General features: G+C 41.9%; 1 protein-coding gene across 1 annotated transcript in view; it reads left to right on the forward strand.

The window, feature by feature from the left end:
• LOC117558744 (laminin subunit alpha-5-like) overlaps positions 1 to 22,437 on the forward strand; it is a 63,159-nt gene that overhangs the window by 26,689 nt on the left and 14,033 nt on the right. Inside the window, 37 exon segments of the mRNA XM_034235120.1 lie at positions 1,089 to 1,231; positions 1,499 to 1,602; positions 1,813 to 1,966; positions 2,099 to 2,262; positions 3,159 to 3,267; positions 3,862 to 3,959; positions 4,049 to 4,262; positions 5,031 to 5,157; positions 5,277 to 5,416; positions 5,540 to 5,655; positions 5,825 to 5,879; positions 5,881 to 6,037; positions 6,385 to 6,586; positions 8,370 to 8,514; positions 8,617 to 8,757; positions 9,116 to 9,277; positions 10,184 to 10,291; positions 11,356 to 11,439; positions 13,296 to 13,526; positions 13,625 to 13,738; positions 13,839 to 13,969; positions 14,070 to 14,150; positions 14,503 to 14,717; positions 14,894 to 14,994; positions 15,288 to 15,471; positions 15,958 to 16,098; positions 16,396 to 16,547; positions 16,664 to 16,774; positions 16,971 to 17,082; positions 17,264 to 17,437; positions 17,959 to 18,155; positions 18,440 to 18,556; positions 19,183 to 19,337; positions 19,470 to 19,599; positions 19,720 to 19,822; positions 19,952 to 20,065; positions 20,428 to 20,610. Of these exon segments, the coding sequence (XP_034091011.1) occupies positions 1,089 to 1,231; positions 1,499 to 1,602; positions 1,813 to 1,966; positions 2,099 to 2,262; positions 3,159 to 3,267; positions 3,862 to 3,959; positions 4,049 to 4,262; positions 5,031 to 5,157; positions 5,277 to 5,416; positions 5,540 to 5,655; positions 5,825 to 5,879; positions 5,881 to 6,037; positions 6,385 to 6,586; positions 8,370 to 8,514; positions 8,617 to 8,757; positions 9,116 to 9,277; positions 10,184 to 10,291; positions 11,356 to 11,439; positions 13,296 to 13,526; positions 13,625 to 13,738; positions 13,839 to 13,969; positions 14,070 to 14,150; positions 14,503 to 14,717; positions 14,894 to 14,994; positions 15,288 to 15,471; positions 15,958 to 16,098; positions 16,396 to 16,547; positions 16,664 to 16,774; positions 16,971 to 17,082; positions 17,264 to 17,437; positions 17,959 to 18,155; positions 18,440 to 18,556; positions 19,183 to 19,337; positions 19,470 to 19,599; positions 19,720 to 19,822; positions 19,952 to 20,065; positions 20,428 to 20,610 (5,169 nt within the window).

Consider the following 22,437-nt stretch of genomic DNA (forward strand, 5'->3'; position numbering starts at 1 on the left):
CCACTCATTTTCCGTTGCAAAATAAAAGCCAAACTGTTTTGGCCGCACCTTGGCCATTAAAATAAAATAAACACTTTCAGTATTACTTTAAAAGATTTGGCTTATCAGTACAACTAATGTACAGTACTTGCAGGTTCCTACTATTTATATCCTCAAGGTGTATAGCACTTATTAGGAATTAGGATAAAGGCAATGTCTAAATGAGATGTAATGTAATGCATAGTGGACATTAGTTACTATGCAAAGACAACCTTAAGTACGTCTGGTTCTCAAATTCTTATGACCTGAACTTCCAAACGCAGAAAAAGACAATTCAACTTTTATTGAAACATGTGCTTAATTCCTGGGTAAATCTGCTTCCTCCTTTCTCTCGGTGTTCCTGTCTGTGTGTGAGATGATGGAGGGATGTGTGTGATGGTTGGTGGTTTTCAACTGCAGTCGGTGGCGGCCTCTGCTCAATCTCCTCTAACCTTTAGGGCCACAGATCAGGGATTTTTAGACTACAAGTATTCACACCCTCTACCCCCCCCCCCCCCCAACACTTCCCTGTCTCCCACCCGACCCGTCCTGTAGACTGCAGTGAAGCTTCAGGTTTATGTGAGTGAGGCAGACGTCTATCTGACTCGCTTCATCCTCAGATATGTAAACTCTGAGGGCGCCACCTCCAACGGTAAAATAACAGCCTATCAGGTCAACCGCAGAGGTAGGTGTCCACCAATCACAAGAGAGTATCAGTGTGAATGTTTGTGAGTGTCTGTTACAATGTGAACATTTCATTTTAAACATAGCGCTAAGAATCTTTAATTTGTAATTGTAGATTCAGTTACATGAGTCTGTCAGTGTTTTGTTTGAAGTACTGTACATCTTAACCCAAATGAACCGCAATTCATAGTTTCTGGCTCCTGTTGACATTACAGTTGCTTGTTTTGTATATTTATTACACATTCATGACATTTGTTTTGCTCTAAAACGTGTTTTTAGTGTTATTCATATTAGTATTGGCCAATTTTCAAATTTCTTTCACTCAAATGTATCTGAAGTAATATCCTAATTCTATCTTTGGGTTTCTAACTTGGAATATTCTTTAGGTTCAGAGCAGTCCAAACAGATCGTCTTTGCTCCCAGTGTGGACTCCACTTTTGTAAACGTTCCCCAGAACAACTTTGTGGAGCCGTTCGTCCTGAACCCGGGAACCTGGACCGTGGTTATAGAGGCGGAGGGAATCCTGCTGGTGAGACACACACACACACACACACACACACACACACACACACACACACACACACACACACACACACACACACACACACACACACACACACACACACACACACTAAAAGCTGATGCATCATAACAGAAAAACGTTGTCCTATTTTGTCGAGATAATAACTAGAATAGACGTAAACATGTCATTACAAGTAGATGAATGTAGTCTTTTACTCTGTTTTGTGTTCATTTATAATTGACAGTAATAACTCTAGTTCTGTTTCACCTGCAGGATTACCTGGTGCTGCTTCCCAGTGCCTACTACGAAGCTCCCATCCTGCAGATCAAAGTCTCTGAGCCCTGCAGCTACAGCGCAGTGCCTGAAGCCAATCAGAAGTAAATATGCAGATCCAGATTTCTTAATTGAAAGTAGCAAACAATCATGAAGAATATATCAATATCATGACTGACTATAACCATGTCTTTCTTTAGTCATGGACAGATCCACATATAAGGATGTCTTGCTGGAAACATTCTCCTCTTAACCGAAAAATATTCACACCACCTCTAATGCACCTGCCTGTTGCTCTTTCTGTCTCTGTCTAGCTGTCTGCAGTACAGATATCTGTCTCTGGACTCCTTCCCCTCCATCTCTGGTAACGATGCAAGCTGCCGCAACGACAACCACCTGCCGCGCCCCTGCCCGACGGAGAGGGTGACCCCACGCCACCCCGACATGGCCGTCTGCAGCGGCTTCGATGTAAGAGAGGGAATTGATTGTGCAGCATTTGTATTGGTTTAGATCCAACACATTTTAGCTTTATTCTCACCTCTCCAAACTGTATTATGAGCAGAGTTTCAATCACTTGTTTTCTTTCCATTGCTGCTGCAGATCAGCGTTGAGCTGAGAGGTCGCCTGCCGTCTGCAGGGGATTACGCTCTGGTCGTGGAATATTCCAGCGAGGAAGAGCTGCCACAAACTCTCGCCGTTGCTGTGAACATGCCGGGATCACGAACACACGAGCACCGCGTCAACCTGCTGCACTGCAAGTACAGGTGAGCAACTCTTCTCAGAGTCATTGCTTATTTGCCTTTGTTTTTATTGAAACATCAACAGGTCAACAGAACATCTGAGATTGGAAAGATGAAAAAAAACAGTTGATACGAAACAGGACATATACAAACACGTTGCAAAAAAACATATTACTTTTCTGTATAGAACAACACCTAGGTTACGCCGACCTTTCATTTTATACAGGTCATCTGAAGAATAACAATACATCTGTCCTGTTTCCACATTTGGATGCCCATTAGCTTCAACAAGGTGGTTTTTAGTCTTCTGCAGGTTTTGTATGGTTTAAGTATTGTATTGTATGAAATCAAATGGGTTTCTATGCAGAGGGGATTATACAAAATATGCAGAAATAGTTTTTTTTACATGAAAACATTGAAAACACTAACTGAACACAGTCATACTTTATTACAATCATTTTATAAGCAAGAACCGTCCAATTATATAATAAAAAAGGCTGTTGCTTCAAGCATCATTTTAGACCCCTGTCATTTTCACATTAGATGAGTTTGATGCAAAAACTGGTGAAAGGAAGTCAATTAGAGATCATCCTTTAAAAAAGGACACTGTGTTTGTTCGGTGAAACGTTTGTGTGTTTTTACAGTAGCGTGTGGACTCAGCTGCTTCACAGTTTACTGTTACCCTATGAGCTCTATGAAGTGTGTCAACAGCTCTTTGTGTGTGTGTGTGTGTGTGTGTGTGTGTGTGTGTGTGTGTGTGTGTGGTGTGTGTGTGTGTGTGTGTGTGTGTGTGTGTGTGTGTGTGTGTGTGTGTGTGTGTGTGTGTGTGTGTGTGTGTGTGTGTGTGTGTGTGTGTGTGTGTGTGTGTGTGTGTGTGTGTGTGTGTGTGTGTGTGTGTGTGTGTGTGTGTGTGTGTGTAGCTTCCTGTGTCGAGCCGTGGCCATCGATGGGCAGAACAGAGTGGCCGTCTTCTCTCTCCCCGAGAACGCAGAGATCCAGCTGATCTCCGACCGCGCCAGCTTCTTCCTGGTGAGTCACACGTCACATGATCAAGAGCAGCAGTCACGGGATGAGCTTTCTAAAGATTTGTTGTAACCATGGAAGGATTTTCTGTGTCCTAAGATGGTTAAGAGCATTCAATATGTTCAAGATGTTAGGGTTTGGAAATAGAACATATGTGTACAGTTCACTCCCATCAAAATAATTTGGAATAAACAAAACATTTTCACATTTTCCAACAACCTCAATGTCACCACATGTTGAAACAAAACGGTCTAAACTGTAGAGTTTGAATGGATTCAATTAGATTTGTAATAACATGGGTCTGTCACAAGTCAAACAGATACTAGGGTGCTAATGGCTACAATTGTAGAGAAATTAAATGTTTCTTTAAATCAATCATTTAAATGTGAAACTTTTTATTCAGATAAAATCTCAAATAGTGTTGAAAAGTTAACATTTAAACTATTGCTCCAGTAATCTCTTCATACAAATTATGTATGTTTGTATTTTGAATGTCAAATTATCAGTATATTTTTTATATATGTTAATATAATTGAACAAACACACATTGTGGATCTTGTGAATAATAATGCTAAAAACGTGTGTATTTGCTCTCTTCAGCACAAAGTATACCTGGTGCCTAAAGATCAGTTCACCATGGAGGACGTTGAACCTAAAGTCCACTGCATCAGCACTCATGGACAGTTCTCACCTGACAGGTAACATATAACACTGTAGCTCCTTTTTAAATATCAACACATAAACTAAGAAATGAACTTACCCATCTACCTCTCCTCTGTTTCTGCAGCTCCTCCTGCGTCCCTTCACGCTTCCAGACCCCGTCAGACTCTCTGGTGCTGAAGGAGGGCCAGAGCTCCTCTATGCAGGAGCCCATCCTGGCCTCTCCTGCAGCCGCCCCCCCGCTTTCCGACCACCCGAGCGACGCCTCCCTCTGGACCGGAGGAGACAGACCTCCACACGGAGCGGATAACAGCGACCACGTCAGGCTGGACTCACTGCAGGTACCACGCTGATGTTATTAAACACATTTTAATTGTATTATTTATTGGAAGAGTATGTTCCCAGTGGTCATGTTTAGAGCTGTTAAATGTTTTACTGCAACACTTAGGATGTGGTATTGCTTCAATAGATAGTGATGCTTCTATATAAGCTATCCAAATACATATGTAGCTGTTGAAAAGAGGTTCACCTGGAACAGCTGCTCTAAGACACCTGAAAGTGAAACTCTTCTAGAATTACCGTTTTGCTTCAGATTACGAGGGTAGATGAAATCGAGCCGGTTGTAGGAAATCACCTCAACATGCAAAGGTTTATGGGTCTAAGGAAACAGATGTTAATGTCTCATAGCCAGCAGGTCCTCCTGCTTAGAAAGATTACAATAATAAAATGGACTTTGGACAGCTACAATCTGGACTGATAAAAGCATTCAACCGTTTCCTGAGGTGTTCTTATCTGCTATGGACACCACAAGAGGAGTAAATCCCTGCAGAGCTTCAGTTACAGTAATAAGAAATGAAGTGTTTTTAACTCCCCAATATCTCAAACTTTATGGCATGACGTCGAACCAAGCTGGTTTAGTGCCAGAAACACAACAAAGGGAACTTATCAAATATGATTTATAACCTAAATTAAAACCTGTTAGAGTGCCTGAGTGAGATTCATTCATTAAAATAGGTTAAAAAAAACCTGGGTTATAGATCTGTCTGACATCTAACAATCCCCCCCATGTTTCTCTTTTTCATTACCTCCTCCATCATCTCCTTACCCAGAATGCAGCTGTGTACTCCACCCGTGTCCATGCTCTGGGGCGTTACGTCTTCATCCTCCACTACCACCAGCCCCTGCACCCTAACTACGCCGTGCAGGTCTACATCAACGGTGGAAGAATCTGGCAGGGTGAGAGCACACAGACTGAGTGTTGGTCGACGCTGCGTATATCAAATAGTAAATAATAATAAATGAATATAACAAATCCATTTCATCAAGATTGACCCAGTTCTCATGTGTTTTCTCAGGCCACGCCAACGCCTCCTTCTGTCCGCACGCTTACGGCTGCCGTAACGTCCTGGTCTCTGAGAACCAGATCATTCTGGATGTGACGGACCACGAGGTCTTCATCACCGTGCAGATACCTGCCGGCAAGACGCTGTGGCTGGTCAGTTTTACTGCCCTTCCTTTTCCTTCTGTTCCCAAAGTTATTTTCTTATGTCATTTTGTTTATATAAGTTATTACAGCTTTGATATAGAATCCATGTTAACATTTCCTTCCCCTCTGCAGGATTATGTGCTGGTTGTCCCTGAGACGAGCTACAGCTCCAGCTACCTGAGCGAGGAACCTCTGGATAAATCCTACGACTTCATCAGCAACTGTGGCCAAAACAGCTTCTATATCAAGTATGTTACCAGGAGGGGACTTTTGCAATGAACTGAATATGCCATGTTTAGAAAGACTACACTGGTAATCTTAGTGTTTCTATGTTTTCATTCACTTATTGTCAAACATGTGAAAGCTTTTTTCAACGTGTGAATGATGGACTCTTCTCCCCTTCCCCCCACACTCCAGTCCTACCACCGCCTCTCCGTTCTGCCTCGGCTCGGCGGTCTCTCTCTCCGCCTTCTTTCAATAACGGCGCTCTGCCCTGCGCCTGCCACGAGGTCGGAGCGGAGAGCGACTCCTGCGAGCAGTTCGGCGGTCAGTGCCACTGTAGGCCCAGCGTGATTGGCCGAGACTGCTCCATGTGCGCCACGGGCTACTGGGGATTCCCCAACTGCAGACGTGAGTGTCCATAAGTTTACTAAATGTATCCTCAACATTTCGACAAAACCTAGCGGCAGAACGTTTCTAAATCATATTTTACAGCAGACATTTAACTTGTAGGCCAGTCATAAATAACATACAGTAAAATATAACATTTCATGATGGCAAGAGTTGGTGTTTAATCCATGTGTTGTGGCTGCAGTATGTTTATATGGAACCCTTTTACTTTCAAGTCAAATGAAAGTGGATTTAGTTGTGTTTCCTTTCTTCTGTGTGTCAAAGAAAACAACAAAGGACTGTATTTCTCTTACGATGGATTTACTCTTTCCTGTATCTAACCGTATCGCTTCTCGTCTTTCCTCCAGCCTGTAACTGTGGGACGAGGTTGTGTGAACCGGTGACCGGCGACTGTATCTGCCCTCCGAGGACGGTGCTCCCAGAATGCACTCAGTGTGAGCCCCAGTCGTTCGGCTGCCACCCCGTGGTGGGGTGTGAGGTCTGCAACTGCACCCGGCCCGGGGTCGAGACGCCCGATGTGAGCTGTGACACCCTCAGCGGACAGTGCAGGTACAATGAAATGACACAGAGGAAATAATTCAAGCGGATATCGTATCACTATTGCCTCTGGAACACCGGTAATGCTTCAAGAATGAGCCGTTTATGGGCCTTAATCAAAAGCAGACAGATTTTCCATCTCCATGATTTGAGCAATTTAAATTCTTGTAATTACCTCTGAGTTTTCATTTGCTTTGGGGTTTAGCAAGTTCAACGCTCCAATGTCAGGCCTGGGTTTGGAAATACCTAAAAAGGCAGCTACTTCCCCCCCGTTGTCTCCCCTGACAGGATCTTGGCTCTGAATCCCTCTCTGGGTTGATTGCTGTGTTTGGCCAGCTCTACTTGCCAACTCTTGTCTGTGTTCTGCAGGTTTTAAAACGTTGCTCTCCAGAGGACTGCTAACAGCACGACAGTAGTCTATCCTGCTCCTTATCTATCTGTGTTCCTCCTTCAGTCGTCATATGGTGATGGGCTCCATATGTCTGTCAGCAGCTTCTTGTTGTATTTGCAAAGCCATCTCACATCGATCAGTATCGCACAACATAATCCATCGTAGTTCTGACAAGGATCAACAGAGAGTTCTCTTCTTCAGACTTCAACGTGAACTCTTCACACACCTGATTAAACGAACACATTGCTCACTGCACTGTGATTTTGCCTCTAATGATCACACTAGAAAAACATACCGTGAGAATGTACGATTTGGAAAAAATAACTAATGCGATTATCTTGACTTATTTCACAATTGGGACTTGATTCACGATTGATCATGTTGCATCCTTGCTATCTTTGGGAAATATATTTTAAATGAATATGGTGGGATTTTTTAAGAGGATTTGTACAAAAAAAAAATGTTTTGTTAGGTATGTAGAATACAATTTGTAAGGCCGGGATATCTCTGCAACTCCACAATAGTTTATGGTATTTTTACACGTCTAGCTTTTAACAAATAGTGTGCTTCTTGGGATTTGGACTATGCACCTGCCCTTTTTGTAATGTTGAAAAAATGTCAAGTTGAATGTGCAGCCCTACTGGAAACAGGGATACACTGAACACTGACATTCAAAGGAATAGTCAGGACCTACTAGGAGTTTAGAGATGAGATTCATACCTCGCCAGGGTCAGTTATGATAATTGTTTTAAATGTTTTTATTTGGTTATTTGGTTTGGCAGAGACTAGCTTAAGTGATATACTGTATGATCTGAGAGGAACATAATTATATACATTGTTTTATGGAGAGTGCGCCTTCATGACATCTGAAATCACTATTATTCGACCATTAAAAGGGGAGGCGTGTGGTGCAGTGGGTTGTGCGTTGGTGTTCGGATCAGGGTGTCACAGGTTCAAACCCCACTGCAGTCAGCATGTCGTTGTGTCCCTGGGCGAGACACTTCACCCCAAATTGCTCCTGTGGGGATTGCCCACAGTATTGAGTATGTAAGTCGCTTTGGATAAAAGCAGGAATCTGTCAGCTTTGTTTGGACAAGTCCTGGATGTAAAGCTGAAGGTATTTCTCTGCCTGAAGCCTTCCATCCCTTCAGATCCTGGCACCTTGGTATCAACAAAGACACATTTGCATGTACCCTGCAGTTGGCTGCGAGAGTATCTTAACAAGCCCAAATGTTTATGAGTAATCAGTCATACATGATGGATAATCAGGAGCGATAAACCTTTCGTCTCTCGCGAAATGAAATACTTTTAAGCACACACAAGTCAAAAGTGTAGCTTTATTCAGACACATATACTTACTAGTTCTCAAACATTCATTATACTTGCATTCATTATATTTTCCAGATGTAAGGACAACGTCGTCGGCCGTCAGTGTGACCGCTGCTCTCCTGGTTTCTATGGTTACCCCAACTGCAGGCTATGTGACTGCAACGACGCAGGAACTGAAGAGGAAGTGTGCGACTACTTCACAGGACAGTGTCTCTGCAAGGTGGAGCAGCACACACACACAAACAAACACACACACACACACACACACACACTTCCAGTAATCCCAGTGGTCCCTAACCTGCTCTGTGTCCTCCACCTGTAGGAGAACGTCCAGGGCTCCCGATGCGATCAGTGCAGAATTGGTACGTTCCACTTGGACCCAACCAACCCCAAGGGCTGCACCAGCTGCTTCTGCTTCGGAGCCACGGACCGCTGCCGCAGCTCTGAGAAGAGACGCACCGAGGTAACTGTCACTCAAACTTTATTAATGTCACTACAGATGATTTTGTTCTTACTAGAACTAGAAAAAACACAGATCCTGCACATACAGAATCTGAAACAAGCACATGTTTTGTTTAGTTGGTTAGGGTTAGGGTTATTGAAACATTTCAGGTTTATTATCAAACTATATGATCATTATTCTGACATTTAACTAACATTTCTGTCTTCAAAGTTTTTCTTTAGTAAAGGTCAATTCAATTTCGATTTTACATAAACAACACATTTATTTTTTCTCTCAGCATCTTGTGAACTAATGTTTACACTGCTCTCTTGTTGGTTTCTTTGCTGTTTGATCGTTCACCATGGTCTCCCTCCTGCAGGTGATGAACATGAACGGCTGGGTGTTGCTTGGAGCAGACAAACAGGAAGTACCGGTCGCAGTGTATCCGGGTCAGGACCTTGTGGAGGCCGACCTCAGTGATGTGCCTGACGTCTACCAGGACCTGCACTGGCACGCACCAAAGACTTACCTGGGGGACAAGGTGAGAGGGGAAAGACCACCTCAGGAGGGCTTGGGTAGATAATATACTGTCCCCATAGAGGCAACTTGATGCAAGCAAGTTTGCAAATATAAGTCCACATAAAAGAAATAATTTCTAGTTTACTAAAGCAAGAGTTCTTTTTTGCATCATTGGATACGTAAAGGAAGTGGTTTTACTTTATGTAGGGTTGAATTAGGATGTTTCTAGGAGATGCTAAAATGTCTCATCAAGAAAAAAACACAATTCACAACACTTACCGTGTGACAAAGTTCGGCGATGATGCATTTCAATACCAATATTAAAAAAAACAATAAAACATTTGATGAGAAAATTAATCCAGACGATTGCATCTTGAAGTGACATTTATAAGGATAACATGACAAAAATATCTTTAAATTAATGAATAAAGATAAGTGTACGTTACCTCCGATAAATGCAATGATAAAAGACATGGGAGACACAACCTGGTCACACCTATACACACAAACAATGATCCTACATGACGGTGCAGAGGCTCAGAGGTGTTTGGATACAGATCAGCGTTTCGTCTAGACGTTTAAACTGACAACTTTCATGTGAGATCCAGCCGGCATCAATCTGCGGGTTGATGGTCTGATTTAAATCCCCAAACTAAGTCCTGTTACGCTCCACGAACCAGCTTCAAATGCCAGCCATGCTAAAACCTGCATGAACGCTATGGAAATAAATGCGTCTTATCTTTCACAGGCCTAAGATCCTGTTGCTGTTTGACTGTACAGTCTGAATGTAATCCATTGTTGTTGTCATCAAGATGCAGTCTGTCTACTTTTCCTGTCTTTAATGCTTTTCAAGCTTTACTCCTTCCCCCCTTTTTGTTTTTTAACCCTTTATTTCTCCTAAAACGACCTTGTATCCGTGTTTCTCCAGGTCTCATCTTACGGAGGTTATCTGAGGTACCGTCTGCACACTCAGACCATGAGAGGAGACGTGCTGTCTCTGCCTGCTGAAGCCTCCAGGCCTGACATCATTCTCAAGGTATAACACACACACACACACACACACACACACACACACACACACACACACACACACACTGTAGGAGCAAACACAATAGTGGTGGCTTAAAGCCCACCTCTGCTCCGCGCCGGCCTGGTCAGATTTAATAAAAGAAGGAGTTCAAAACACCGGCATAAAAGTTATAACAATAATCTGATTTTAATACAGTAAAAAACACAATACGAAATACAGAGTGCCCTGAAACAGAGCACTCCGGGCTCCCGCTCTACTGCCGTGCGATACAGATATCGGGACCAGCCAGTCAGAAACAGGGAGCATTTTGCATGAAGAAACAACAGTATATATGGACATATTTTGGGGTGGAGATCCACTTCTTATCTTCCACCGGACCCAACTCCTTTAATTTCCCAGGGAAGGTTTCACACAAACTATTCTTTCCTAAACAATCAAACATTGTACACAGATATATTGGTGCTTGGGATTATTGGCCCCAGAAAGAACCTTGAAAAAGAACATGTGTGTGTGTTAGTGAGGGGAAGTGTATGTGTGTGTGCTGATAAGTGGAGGCGTATGTGTGTGTGTTGCTGATATCTGGGTCAAGGAGTTTATGTGAGAAGGTATATATATATAGGATTACTTTAAACAGTCCCAAATAATATATGTTCACTTCAATACAGTTCAAGATAATACCGGTTTACTTTAATACAGTTTAGAACAATATCGGTTTGCTTTAACACACACACATGCATATGGGCACAGATATCAAGGATTCCCACCATCTTGTAAAATTGCGGCTGGTTTTCATTGGTCTGACCCCTATATATATACATTGCTGTTTCTTTATTTTACTAAAGTATTGTTTTAACATGTCAATAAATGTATCTACTTGAAGAATTTCTAGGAACTATGTTTAGTTTAACTTCTGCCAGTATGACCACAAACTCAAATGAGTATTTAATGTCGCTCTTTGTTGTCTTGAAAGGACACGGAGGCACTTGTTGAAACATGCAGAAACGGAACACACACACACTGTCTGTTACATAACTGCACACACACTTATCACAGTTTTCTTTCCTTTACAGGGTAACCAGATGACCGTGGTGTTCATGGAGCATGAGTACTCCTCACCTGAAGATCCTCACCTGGGAATAGTTCACATGGTGGAGGTAAAGTCACTTTAAATGCTGTCATGGGTCGTTTAAGCTGCACAACCGAGGAGATTTATGATAGACGCTGAATGTAACAAAACAACACACGCAGGCTGGCAGCAACGTGTCGGATTCCCCCTTTTCTTTCAAATTATATTGTTATCGGGCTTTTTAATTTAGTTATCATATCCTGAGGCGATTTCTTTCCTTGGATAGCAAAAATAAATGCAAAGTAATTGGTTGCAAAGATTAAGCAGTTCTCTGACTTAAGGGAAATCATGTCGTTTCCTAAAGCTGGTGATATGCAATACTAAAGAATATAACACAGAGTAAATGTGTAAAACCCATAAGACTACTATCACTATTAATCTTTCTGGCTTCATAAAGTTAGCAGTGATTATCATGACCAAAATAATTTACTATGATATTTTACATGTTATATCTATAGAAGAAATGTGTGGCAAACAAATTAATAAAAATAATGCTATTTAATGCTATCAAATGCTATCAAATGCTATCAAATGCTATCAAATGCTATCAAATGCTATCAAATGCTATCAAATGCTATCAAAGTCGCACTGTTTTGCAGGTGGAACGTTTTTTTTACACCACATAATAATTGATGTTTAGTATTAACGATTTATGATATCATTATTCAAAATGTTAAATATCAGAGTTACTGGTATAGCGCGAAGAGACTGCGGTACTTTAGAGAATCCGAATGCACTTTCACTATCCGACGTGTTTATGATGCGCCAGCGGACGTCATTTTGTGCGTCTGCTGCTGTGGGGAAACTATGGAAACTACAGTTTTCTATACAGCGGACTACAACATGAATGTTTAATAAGAACGAGGGACTACTGTAAACTCATCTAGAGACTCTGCACCGTGCTCTGATGCTGTTGTTTTATGCTTTATGAACGTGGACAACAGAGAAACATATTCTTCAGGACCAAAGTTGGAATTGAAATAAAAAAGGAAAGTGAAACTTATGCTCGTCACCCTCTCCCTCCGGTCCACATTAATACAAATGATCCCAAAGATTGTATGAACTATGAAAAGATCTTAAAATCAATACAAATGTATTTATTATAAACGTTAGTCCTTAACATCTATCACTGTGTATATCACCATTCAAACATCTTTTAAAAGTTGAACAAACCCAGCTCAGTGAAATGTTGACTTTATTTGATCATTTCAGTAAAAACTAACGTTCATATTTCTCTTTTTGATTATAATACTGATGAACGTTCAGAAAAAAGCACTTTGGCAACTTACCACATACGTTTTAAAAAGCTTAATAAGCACCGTAACTTTCATGATATCATTTCTCCGTCATAATCGTTTGTTTCCGTGAACGGCCGACTGTTGTGTGACGCTAATGCTGCGGCCGCAAGGCATTGTGGGGCAGCATTTTCTCCTCTCCTTTCGTCAAGGGAGGTCCAGTGGTTCCTAAGCTAAAGGAGGTTATAAAGGAAGTTTGAAACCTCCTTTCCTTTCATTCTAGAGAATTTGAACGGCACTTATCATGGCTGCCACTGAGGGACTTCCGGGTCATTTCACTCCGTTAGGAAGGTTCCTAAGCTAAATGGACTATTCGACTGCAGCCTATCACTTGAACCTGAACACACACATGCACGTGTGCAATATGTGGTGTGATGTGTTTTGGGCCATAACATAACATTACAACAGGATTGTACAGTTATGAATGCATAATAAGTTAGGACTGAAATAAATCGTGGGTCAAAATTGACCCGCGAACACCATGAACGGTAACAGCTTTCAAACACAACACAAGGGTTAAGGTCATTGTGGAATAAGGAACAGTCTAAAGCCCAAACCCCCTGACCTTTGCCCTCCTTTTTCCTCTCAGGGAAGTTTCCGCCACGCTCAGACCGGTAACTCTGTGTCCCGTGAGGAGCTGATGATGGTCCTGGTGGGTCTGGAGTCCCTTCAGATCCGGGCCCTGCACTCCCAGTCGGCCCACTCTGTGTCCATACGCGGCGCCGTGCTGGAGGCCGCAGAGACCCTGCCTGCTGGGCGCCACGCCAACAACGTGGAGATCTGCATGTGTCCCGCCAACTACCTCGGAGACTCGTGTCAGGTGAGGTTAATCAAGAAGAGTTCATTAATCATCAGTTAGTCATGTTATTCATTGATAAAGAATTCCATCCCTTACTTACTTGTTTCTTTCATCTACAGAAATGCGCTCCAGGTTTCTACAGAGACACTATTGGTCTGTTTTTGGGGAAATGTGTTCCCTGTAACTGTAACGGACACTCTGATCACTGTATGGACGGATCTGGAATCTGTTTGGTGAGATATAATATAAAAACACACATGTATTTTTTTATATCTTTTTTCAGCATTGTCATCATCTCTTATCCTTCCTCCTTCCTCTTTCCTCTTTCATCAGGACTGCCAGCACAACACGGCCGGTGACCACTGTGAGACGTGCCGAGGTGGTTTCCTTGGCAACAACAGTCTTGACGGACAGGCGGTGTCATGCTCCAGTTGCCCCTGCCCACTGAGGGTCGCCTCCAACAAGTCAGCACAGTTTACTCCCTTTTTTCAGTCTTGCTCTAGTTACTTTTCTAATTGTATATTATACTAGTATTTTGTAATAACTCTTTGTTTGTCCCTGCAGCTTTGCAGAGGGTTGTGTGCAGAAGACTGACAAGATGCAGTGTCTGTGTATGCCGGGTTACGCTGGCCCTCACTGTGAAAGGTAAATCAGCACAGAGTGGGTTTGATAAGAAGTCTCAATCTAGTGGAAGAGTAACATATAGCAACAATACGAAAGAGAGTTTCTGAAAATCTTCACCCTGGAAGAAGTTTTTCAAAACTATGTCAGTGACCTAAAAAGCCATCTGTGTGGACAAATGGCCAAAACACATCGGGAAAAAGGACATTTTAAATACGAGTGTATGGCTGAACTAAACTACAGTTAAATGCTGAATACTGAATACTGATCAGTTGCATAAAACATGTTAGTATTTACTTTCCCTCACGGATAAATATAGCTTAATCTGAGATGCTGCAGACGAATGTATCTTTAAAAAACGTGTCTCTTCTCACAGGTGTGCCCCCGGTTACTACGGCAACCCCATGGTGCTGGGCAGCAGGTGCCAGCTGTGTCACTGCAGCGGCAACAACGACCCCAACATGCTCTTCACCGACTGTCACCCTCTGACCGGCGAGTGTCTGAGCTGCATGCACGACTCGGCCGGGCCGCGCTGTGACATCTGCGCCCCCGGTTACTACGGAGACGCCATCGACGCCAAAAACTGCACCAGTGAGTTCAACCAAAAAAAAGTTTCTATCAACAGAAATAGCACATTAAGCACTTCCTCTCTCCTAAGAGGCTCCGGTCTAAAGTATTTATAATTAATTAGGCTTTCAGTAGATCGTTTAAGTAAAATGTGTATCAGCAGATTAAAAGTTTTGTGTGTTTTGTTTTCTTTCCCGCAGAATGTAACTGCTCTCCATGCGGCACCGAGTCATGTGACCGCCACACTGGACAGTGTCGCTGTAAAGCCGGAGTCACCGGACCGCACTGCGACCGCTGTGAGGTAAGAGCTTCAAGTTCTTTCTCTCCACATTTTAACGTTTTTATATCTTAAATGTGGATTATTCTATAATATATTTGCACCCATATTGTTTTTGTTGATATATCAATTCATTGCCCTTCAGAAAAACAAACACATTTCAGTCATTCTTTAGGCACAAATACTGACACAACTCAAACAATTCAGGCCGATCAAATGAGAGGAAATCTTTGTCATATATTTGTGTAAACACTATATGTCCGATGTAATTTGTATAGCTTCCCCTCATGCCTCTGCCTGTCTCTGTCTCCTCTCAGGACGGCTCGTTCGGCTTCGAGTCGTGCTCCGGCTGTCGGCACTGCGACTGTGAGGCGTCTGCAGCGCTGGTGCAGCCGTGCGACCCTCAGAGCGGGCAGTGCGCCTGCCGGCCCGGGGTCAACGGAACCAGCTGCAAACAGTGCGCTCCGGGACACTGGGACTACGGACCCAACGGCTGCAAGGGTGAGTGCATGCAGGGCGTAATGACCTATACATAGAAAAGAATAGAATAGAATCCTTTATTGTGATTATACAGGTACAATGAGAGGAGTAGAGCTACTCCTTTTTTTAAGGTGCCATCAAAAATACAAAAAACAAACAAGAGACGTACAACATTCAGGAGAAGACCACATACTGTACAAACAACAAGCATTCATACTTCAATATGCAGATAAAGTTAAAGTGCAGGAATATATCAGTTTAAGGGAAAATAAATATGTTTGAATGTGTATACAAATATATATTTTATATATATATATGTGTTGTGTCATTGCAGGCTGGAGTTTAGTGCAATCATTTAGAATAAGGTAGAAATGTCAGTCATCCCATTTAACATCGTTTTAGTCTCATGAGTTGATTTTTATTTAATCACATTGCAGATGCAAAATTGTTAAAACACTTCAAATCAACCCCACCCGTCCTTTTTATACCCCCCCTCCCTGTGTGCAGAGTGCAGCTGTAAAGGAGGGCGCTGTGACCCCCGCTCTGGAGAGTGCCGCTGTCCTGACGGGATGACAGGAAAACAGTGTGACTCCTGCTCAAACAAATTCAACGTACCTGTAGAGCAGCACCATGGCATGCACTGTGAACGTAAGAACAAACACATTCCCAAACCTATAATGGCAGCAGTTGATACGTTTGTGTTCAATATCAACCAGGACCCTATGATTTAATGTCTAAGGGATTCATGGGAACAAAACATGTTTTTAACACTGATCCGTGCGGAGAGAAAATGGGCTGCAGTGTAAAGAACATAACATTTCTTAGAGAGTCTATATCTCTTTATGGAAATTAAGTGTGTGTGTGTGTGTGTGTGTGTGTGTGTGTGTGTGTGTGTGTGTGTGTGTGTGTGTGTGTGTGTGTGTGTGTGTGTGTTTCCCCTTGCAGCGTGTGACAGCTGTGTCATTGTCCTGTTGGAGGATCTTGAAAAAATGAGCGAGGACTTCCGCTCGGTGACCGCTCAGCTGAGCAGCCTGAACGCCAGCTCCATGGCCTGGGCTCAGCTAGACAACCTCAACAAGTCTGTGGAGGACGTCGCTGTGAGTCTACACACACACACACACACACACACACACACACACACACACATTATGTGGCTCAAGTGGCTGTAATATGGATGTTTTGTTTTATTAAACGTGTTTTCCCATGATTCCAGCGCGCCATAGAGAACTACAACAGTACGCTGGATGACAGCCGGAGTCGGGCCGACGTGCTCGAGGCTGAGATCGCTAATATCGACGATGACATCACTGAGCTGCAGGACAAGGTGTGGTATTTATTTTGAAAATAATAATTCTATCTTTTTTCTTGTTGTACCAGACGAACTTGCTCAGTGACAATTCACTCTACTTTTGATCAGAAACTGAACACTAACCCAGAACCTCCTTTAACAGTCTAAACTAATCATCATATTATGAATGTGTGTGTTTGTTAAATAGAACTAAGTGTTATGTTGCTTTCAGGCGACAGCGGTGACCGACAAAGCGGGTGGCCTGGGCAACAGCACCATTAAAACACACCAGAGAGCGGAAGACCTGCTGTCCTTTATCAACAACATGACCATAAATATAAACGGTAGGACTCCAAAAATGTATCAAACATACAGTAGCTATACAAAAAGACACTTTAGTAGCCATTAGAATATCTAACATTTCATCTGAACCATCTCTGTGTGTCAAGAGGAGTGTTAACTGTCTCATCCCACACAAACTACAGACCATTTGAGTGATTGATTTAATGTGATGCCTTTCCATAGAAATCTTGATGATGGCGAACCGCTCCCTGCTGAATAACACGGAGGCGTACCAGGACGACGATGAGAGGGAGAGGAAGATGAGGGAGGTGCAGGCCATGATGAGGGAGATGAGGTTCAGGAGCTGCGTGGGGCAGAAGAAGATAGCTGACAAGGAGAAGACCGAGGCGCAGAAATGTGAGTTCACTCATGAAGACAATCTTTACAACATGGCCTTTTTTATGTTATGTCAAAAGAGTGCTGTATTGATTATATATATATTTTAGGACTACATGTAAGTTACCTTTGCCCTGCTTCCCTTTAAATAAAGTCCATACAATTCTTCTCTTAGAGGTTGGATACGTTTTGGGAAGTATTTTGTGTTTAGGAAAACAGCGATACGATGTCTTTCTTATTTCCGACATTTCACTTAAAACCACATTTTTAAAAAACATGACTTTTAGACGAGGGAAGCTAAAATGCCTAATTTCAGGGATTTAGGACATATTTTGTAAGGAAAAGAGACGAATAAATGCTTATATCACATGTTGATACTGATTTAACTTTTCACAGTACTCTGAACATAGGTTTTTACAAGATTTGTTCAAAATGTAATTCTTTTTAAAACTAACTTAACTGACTTAATACAACCTGACAACAACTAATTGTATAGTGGGTGTAATCACATCCTCAAACTGGGTCTTTGTGTCCTCTCCCAGTGCTGGATCGTGTTAACAAGGAGTTGGCCAATCGTCAGGGAAAAAACAGCGACATGGCCAAAACTATCAAAGACCGCCTGGCACGCTTCCACTCGGAGATGATGGATCTGCGAGACGCCCTGAACGAAGCCGTAAACAACACAGCCAGAGCCGCGGAGATCAACAACAACAATGAGAAAACGCTGGAGGACAACCAGGTGAGCAAACAACAACAGAAAGGAAGGAGAACAGGACAGTTGTAAAGAGTAGGGATTCACCAATGTGCTTACTGTTATCAGTATCCAATGTGTTTGAGAAATGTGCAATAGGTGTATCCCTTATAAAAAGTGTGTGTGTGTGTGTGTGTGTGTGTGTGTGTGTGTGTGTGTGTGTGTGTGTGTGTGTGTGTGTGTGTGTGTGTGTGTGTGTGTGTGTGTGTGTGTGTGTGTGTGTGTGTGTGTGTGTGTGTGTGTGTGTGTGTGTGTGTGTGTGTGTGTTGCAGAGGAGGGTAGATGACCTGGTGATGAAGCAGAAGGAGGTGGAGGATCATTTGCAGATGGCTGAAGATGACGTAGCGCATGTCAACGATGTGCTGTCCATGCTGCACGACTCCAAAGAGGTCAGAATCATTTATTCATTATTCATTAACTTAATAATCTTATTTAAGTTCAACCATTTTTAAACCAATAATTATGCAATTGTCATTATGGCATGACTAATATTGTTTTACATGTGTTGCAATTAATACAACATATCGTCATTGTAAACATGTTGTTTTTTTATACATTTAAAATCAGCTCTTGTTTCTGATTCATTTTGAGTCGTATTTTAGTTACCGCTTTGGTCCACTAAATCGCTGCATACCATTACTTTAATAAGACATACAGTTATTGGTATTCTGGGTAATATCTTTTACAAATTGTTGGGGGAAGAAATCTACTTGTGGTTGAATTGTTACGGTATATTTGTCAAATAAGAATCTAAATGCATTGCCAACTATTTTATTTTGGGGTTAAGTTGCATCTTATTTAAAGATTAATATAAGATTTGTTATTAGAGAAACATAAGATTCAGTCGGTATAAAGGTTTTATACAAATATTATGAAATGGTTTTACAATTAATACATATTTTCTTTGTAATTGAAAATCAGTTAACTGTCTAGTTTTCTAAGATTATTTTTTGAATATGGATTGCTGATGCCAGACGTTGAACAGTGTCTCTTATACATATCAAATGTCTCTCAGGAGTACGAGCGCTTGGCGGCGCAGCTGGACGGCGCGCGGACACCTCTGGCAACTAAAGTGCAGAACTTTGCTTTGGCCGAATCCAAAATTCCTCTGGTGGAGGAAGCAGAGAAACACGCGGAGCTGCTGAACACTTTAGCCATGAACCTGACCGAGTAAGTTCTTTTTATCTACAGCATATATTAATCAGGTAGAGGAGGCAGACACACAAGCTGCACTGTGGAGGACAATCCTATCAGAAGTCATTTAAGAGAAAATGAAAGATGTTGATAATCTTTTCTCTGCAGTTTGGTTGCAGAAACCAAGAAGGGGGGACTTGTGGATGTGACACATGCCTACAACAAGATCATCAACGGCATCAAGGACGCAGAGGAGGCCGCCAAGATGGCTGAAAAGGCTGCAAACGACACTATGGAGGTACAGGACGAAAACACATGTTTCCCTCTTGTACTGTATGAGCACATTTCCCATAAAAAGAACTGTTTCTAGCTTTTTATTTGTTGGTTTCTGACCTTTAATATTGGTGTATTTGTGTAGACCATAAAGGACCAGGATCTCAGTCAGATCGCAGATTCTCTGAGGAACCACAGCGTGGAGCTGAAGGACGAAGTGGAGAAGCTGGGCGATGAACTCAACAACGGTAAACACACAACTTTAAATCAAGATATGTATTATATTGATTGATTTTTAAGGAATGTCAAGAAATCACGTTAAAGTAGAGTGTTGTATACTTCAGAGTAGTTGAATTAGTTATTTTTCTGCTACACAGAACTGAAGCCGCAGCTTGCAGACGCTGAGAGGCGACTGAAGGACGCCAAAACCAAACAGCTCGACGTGATGAAAGACCTGGAGCTGGTTCAGAACAACCTCAACTTCACCTCAAGTAAGCATTTTCAACAGATTCAGAAATGTTATTACAATCAGCAGAAGCGCATATTTAAAGCATCTTAAAATAGGTGCATTCTAACTTAAATGCAACCTAAGAAAATACATGTCTAAAAGCATGTTCAGATAGCTGGGGTGAAAATATGTATCACTCTTTTTTAAGACATATATTCAAACTCTTCCAAGGTTGTGAAGTGATGTATTTAATGTACACAATAAAAAAAGTAAAGAACATGCGGAGGCAGTGATATAAATAATCCAAGCCAATAACTTACATAGATTTAGCTTATCCATTGTTACCTATTTTTAAATTGTTGTTTTGTTTTTTCATTTCTGCGCTTCTTTCGCTGTGACTTTCAGATGTGAGTCAGGAGATCAGCGAGGCGAAGCAAGCGGCTGATTTAGCGAACACCACCGCCACACAGATCAACGATGCCCTGCGTCCCATTAAAGAGAAGCTGGACCAATGGCAGCAGACGTACGGGGACGCCAACGCCTCCAACGAAGACATCAACAACGCCCTGATGGAGGCCAACAAAACTGGTAGGAGCCAGGGGACATAGAAAATATAAGAAATATAGATCTTTAGCATTATTAGCATTTTACTGACTGTCCTTTACTTTATTTATTTTTATTTGAACCTTTTATTCTCTTCAATATACTCCTTAGATAACTTTTTATTTTATTTGTTTTTATTATTTTCTCCTTATAGTATCGTGAAGTACCTTGAGATGACGTTGTTTTTAAAGTGTGCTGTATAAATGAAATGTATTATTATTATTATACATATACAATTTACATTTGAGTAACTAACAATTAGTAACAGTTTTTTATTTTGTTCTGTTAGTGTCTGTGCTTTTTCACCATGTTTCTGCGCATATACATCTAATTCAGTGTTTCTCAAACTTTTTCAGACCAAGGACACTTAACCAATAAAAAAACACTCCTAACCTAACTCCACAAATATCCAAAATCACATCGTTTTTCTAGAACAGATTACAAATCGCCTGAAAATGGTACAAACAGGTGACAACATGTGTGATGAAACTTAAGCTCGCTCCATTGCGGAGATATTCCCGCGAGAGTGCGGAAAACTTAAATGTATTTATTTTAGGGCTGTCAAGTTAACGCGTTAACGCAAAAAAAAAATTAACGCCACTAATTATTTTAACGCGATTAACGCATGTGTATTTTTTTTCCTCGGCCGCCCCGTAGTTTCAGAGCGCATCGAGTTTAAAATACCATCTACAAGCTGATGCTGACAGCCCCGCTCCTGCTGCCCGCTTGTGGCAGACCACACTTCCACGCTCACCGGCAGGCACCGACTGGCTGTTGGGAGGACCGGGAGGGTGTGTGTATGTGTGGCCCGAGCGAGCGAGAGAGAGACCTTACGTGCATTGTTGTTGTTAGCATCTGGTGCTAGCTAGCTGCGCTAACGGATATACGGAGCTGTTTAAATGAAAACAGAGGAGCGACATCTCGCCACAACTGCGCCGAGCACTTGACTTTATGCAGGAAGCCAGACAGTGGGACATTGTACGAGAAGTCAGCACACTCAGCACGGATAGTGCGCAACATGATTGCAGCGTCCAGGCAGCTCCCGTTCGAGCGTATGCCTTGAGTTGCACATAGCTCCAAAGATCCAACACACACACACACACACACACACACACACACACACACACACACACACACACACACACACACACACACACACACACACACACACACACACACACACACACACACACACACACACACACACACACACACACACGAGAGAGGTTCCAGGTTGAATTGAGACGAATATTTGTAATGTTCAGAGGTTGTTGTGTTTAATATTCATGAGAATATTTGTCATTGTTCAAATGATAATAAACATTAGCATAAAGCATATTTGTCCACTCATATGTTGATAAGAGTATTAAAAACTTGAAAAATATTCCTCTAAGGTACATTTAGAACAGATAAAAAATGTGCGATTAATTTGCGATTAATCGCGATTAACTATGGACAATCATGCGATTAATCGCGATTAAATATTTTAATCGACTGACAGCCCTAATTTATTTATTTCAAATGTGAAATTTTACCAATATACTCACGGACCACTAGGGGGCGATCACGGATCACCAGTGGTCTGCGGACCACACTTTGAGAAGCACTGATCTAATTGAATAAGCAGTTTGAAAATGTTTTCTTGGGCTCTGACAAATGTCCATGCTAAGTTCTGACATAACTATTCAATCATAAATCTGATTAACTGATAACAAAGATATATCATTAGTTGCTTCCTCAATGAAAAACATGTAACTACTGTATTGCCATATATCAAATATTCATTAACAATAAAGTAAATCCAACACAATA

Source organism: Gymnodraco acuticeps, unplaced genomic scaffold, assembly GCF_902827175.1.
Source record: "Gymnodraco acuticeps unplaced genomic scaffold, fGymAcu1.1, whole genome shotgun sequence".
In the NCBI taxonomy this organism is placed as follows: Eukaryota; Metazoa; Chordata; class Actinopteri; order Perciformes; family Bathydraconidae; genus Gymnodraco; species Gymnodraco acuticeps.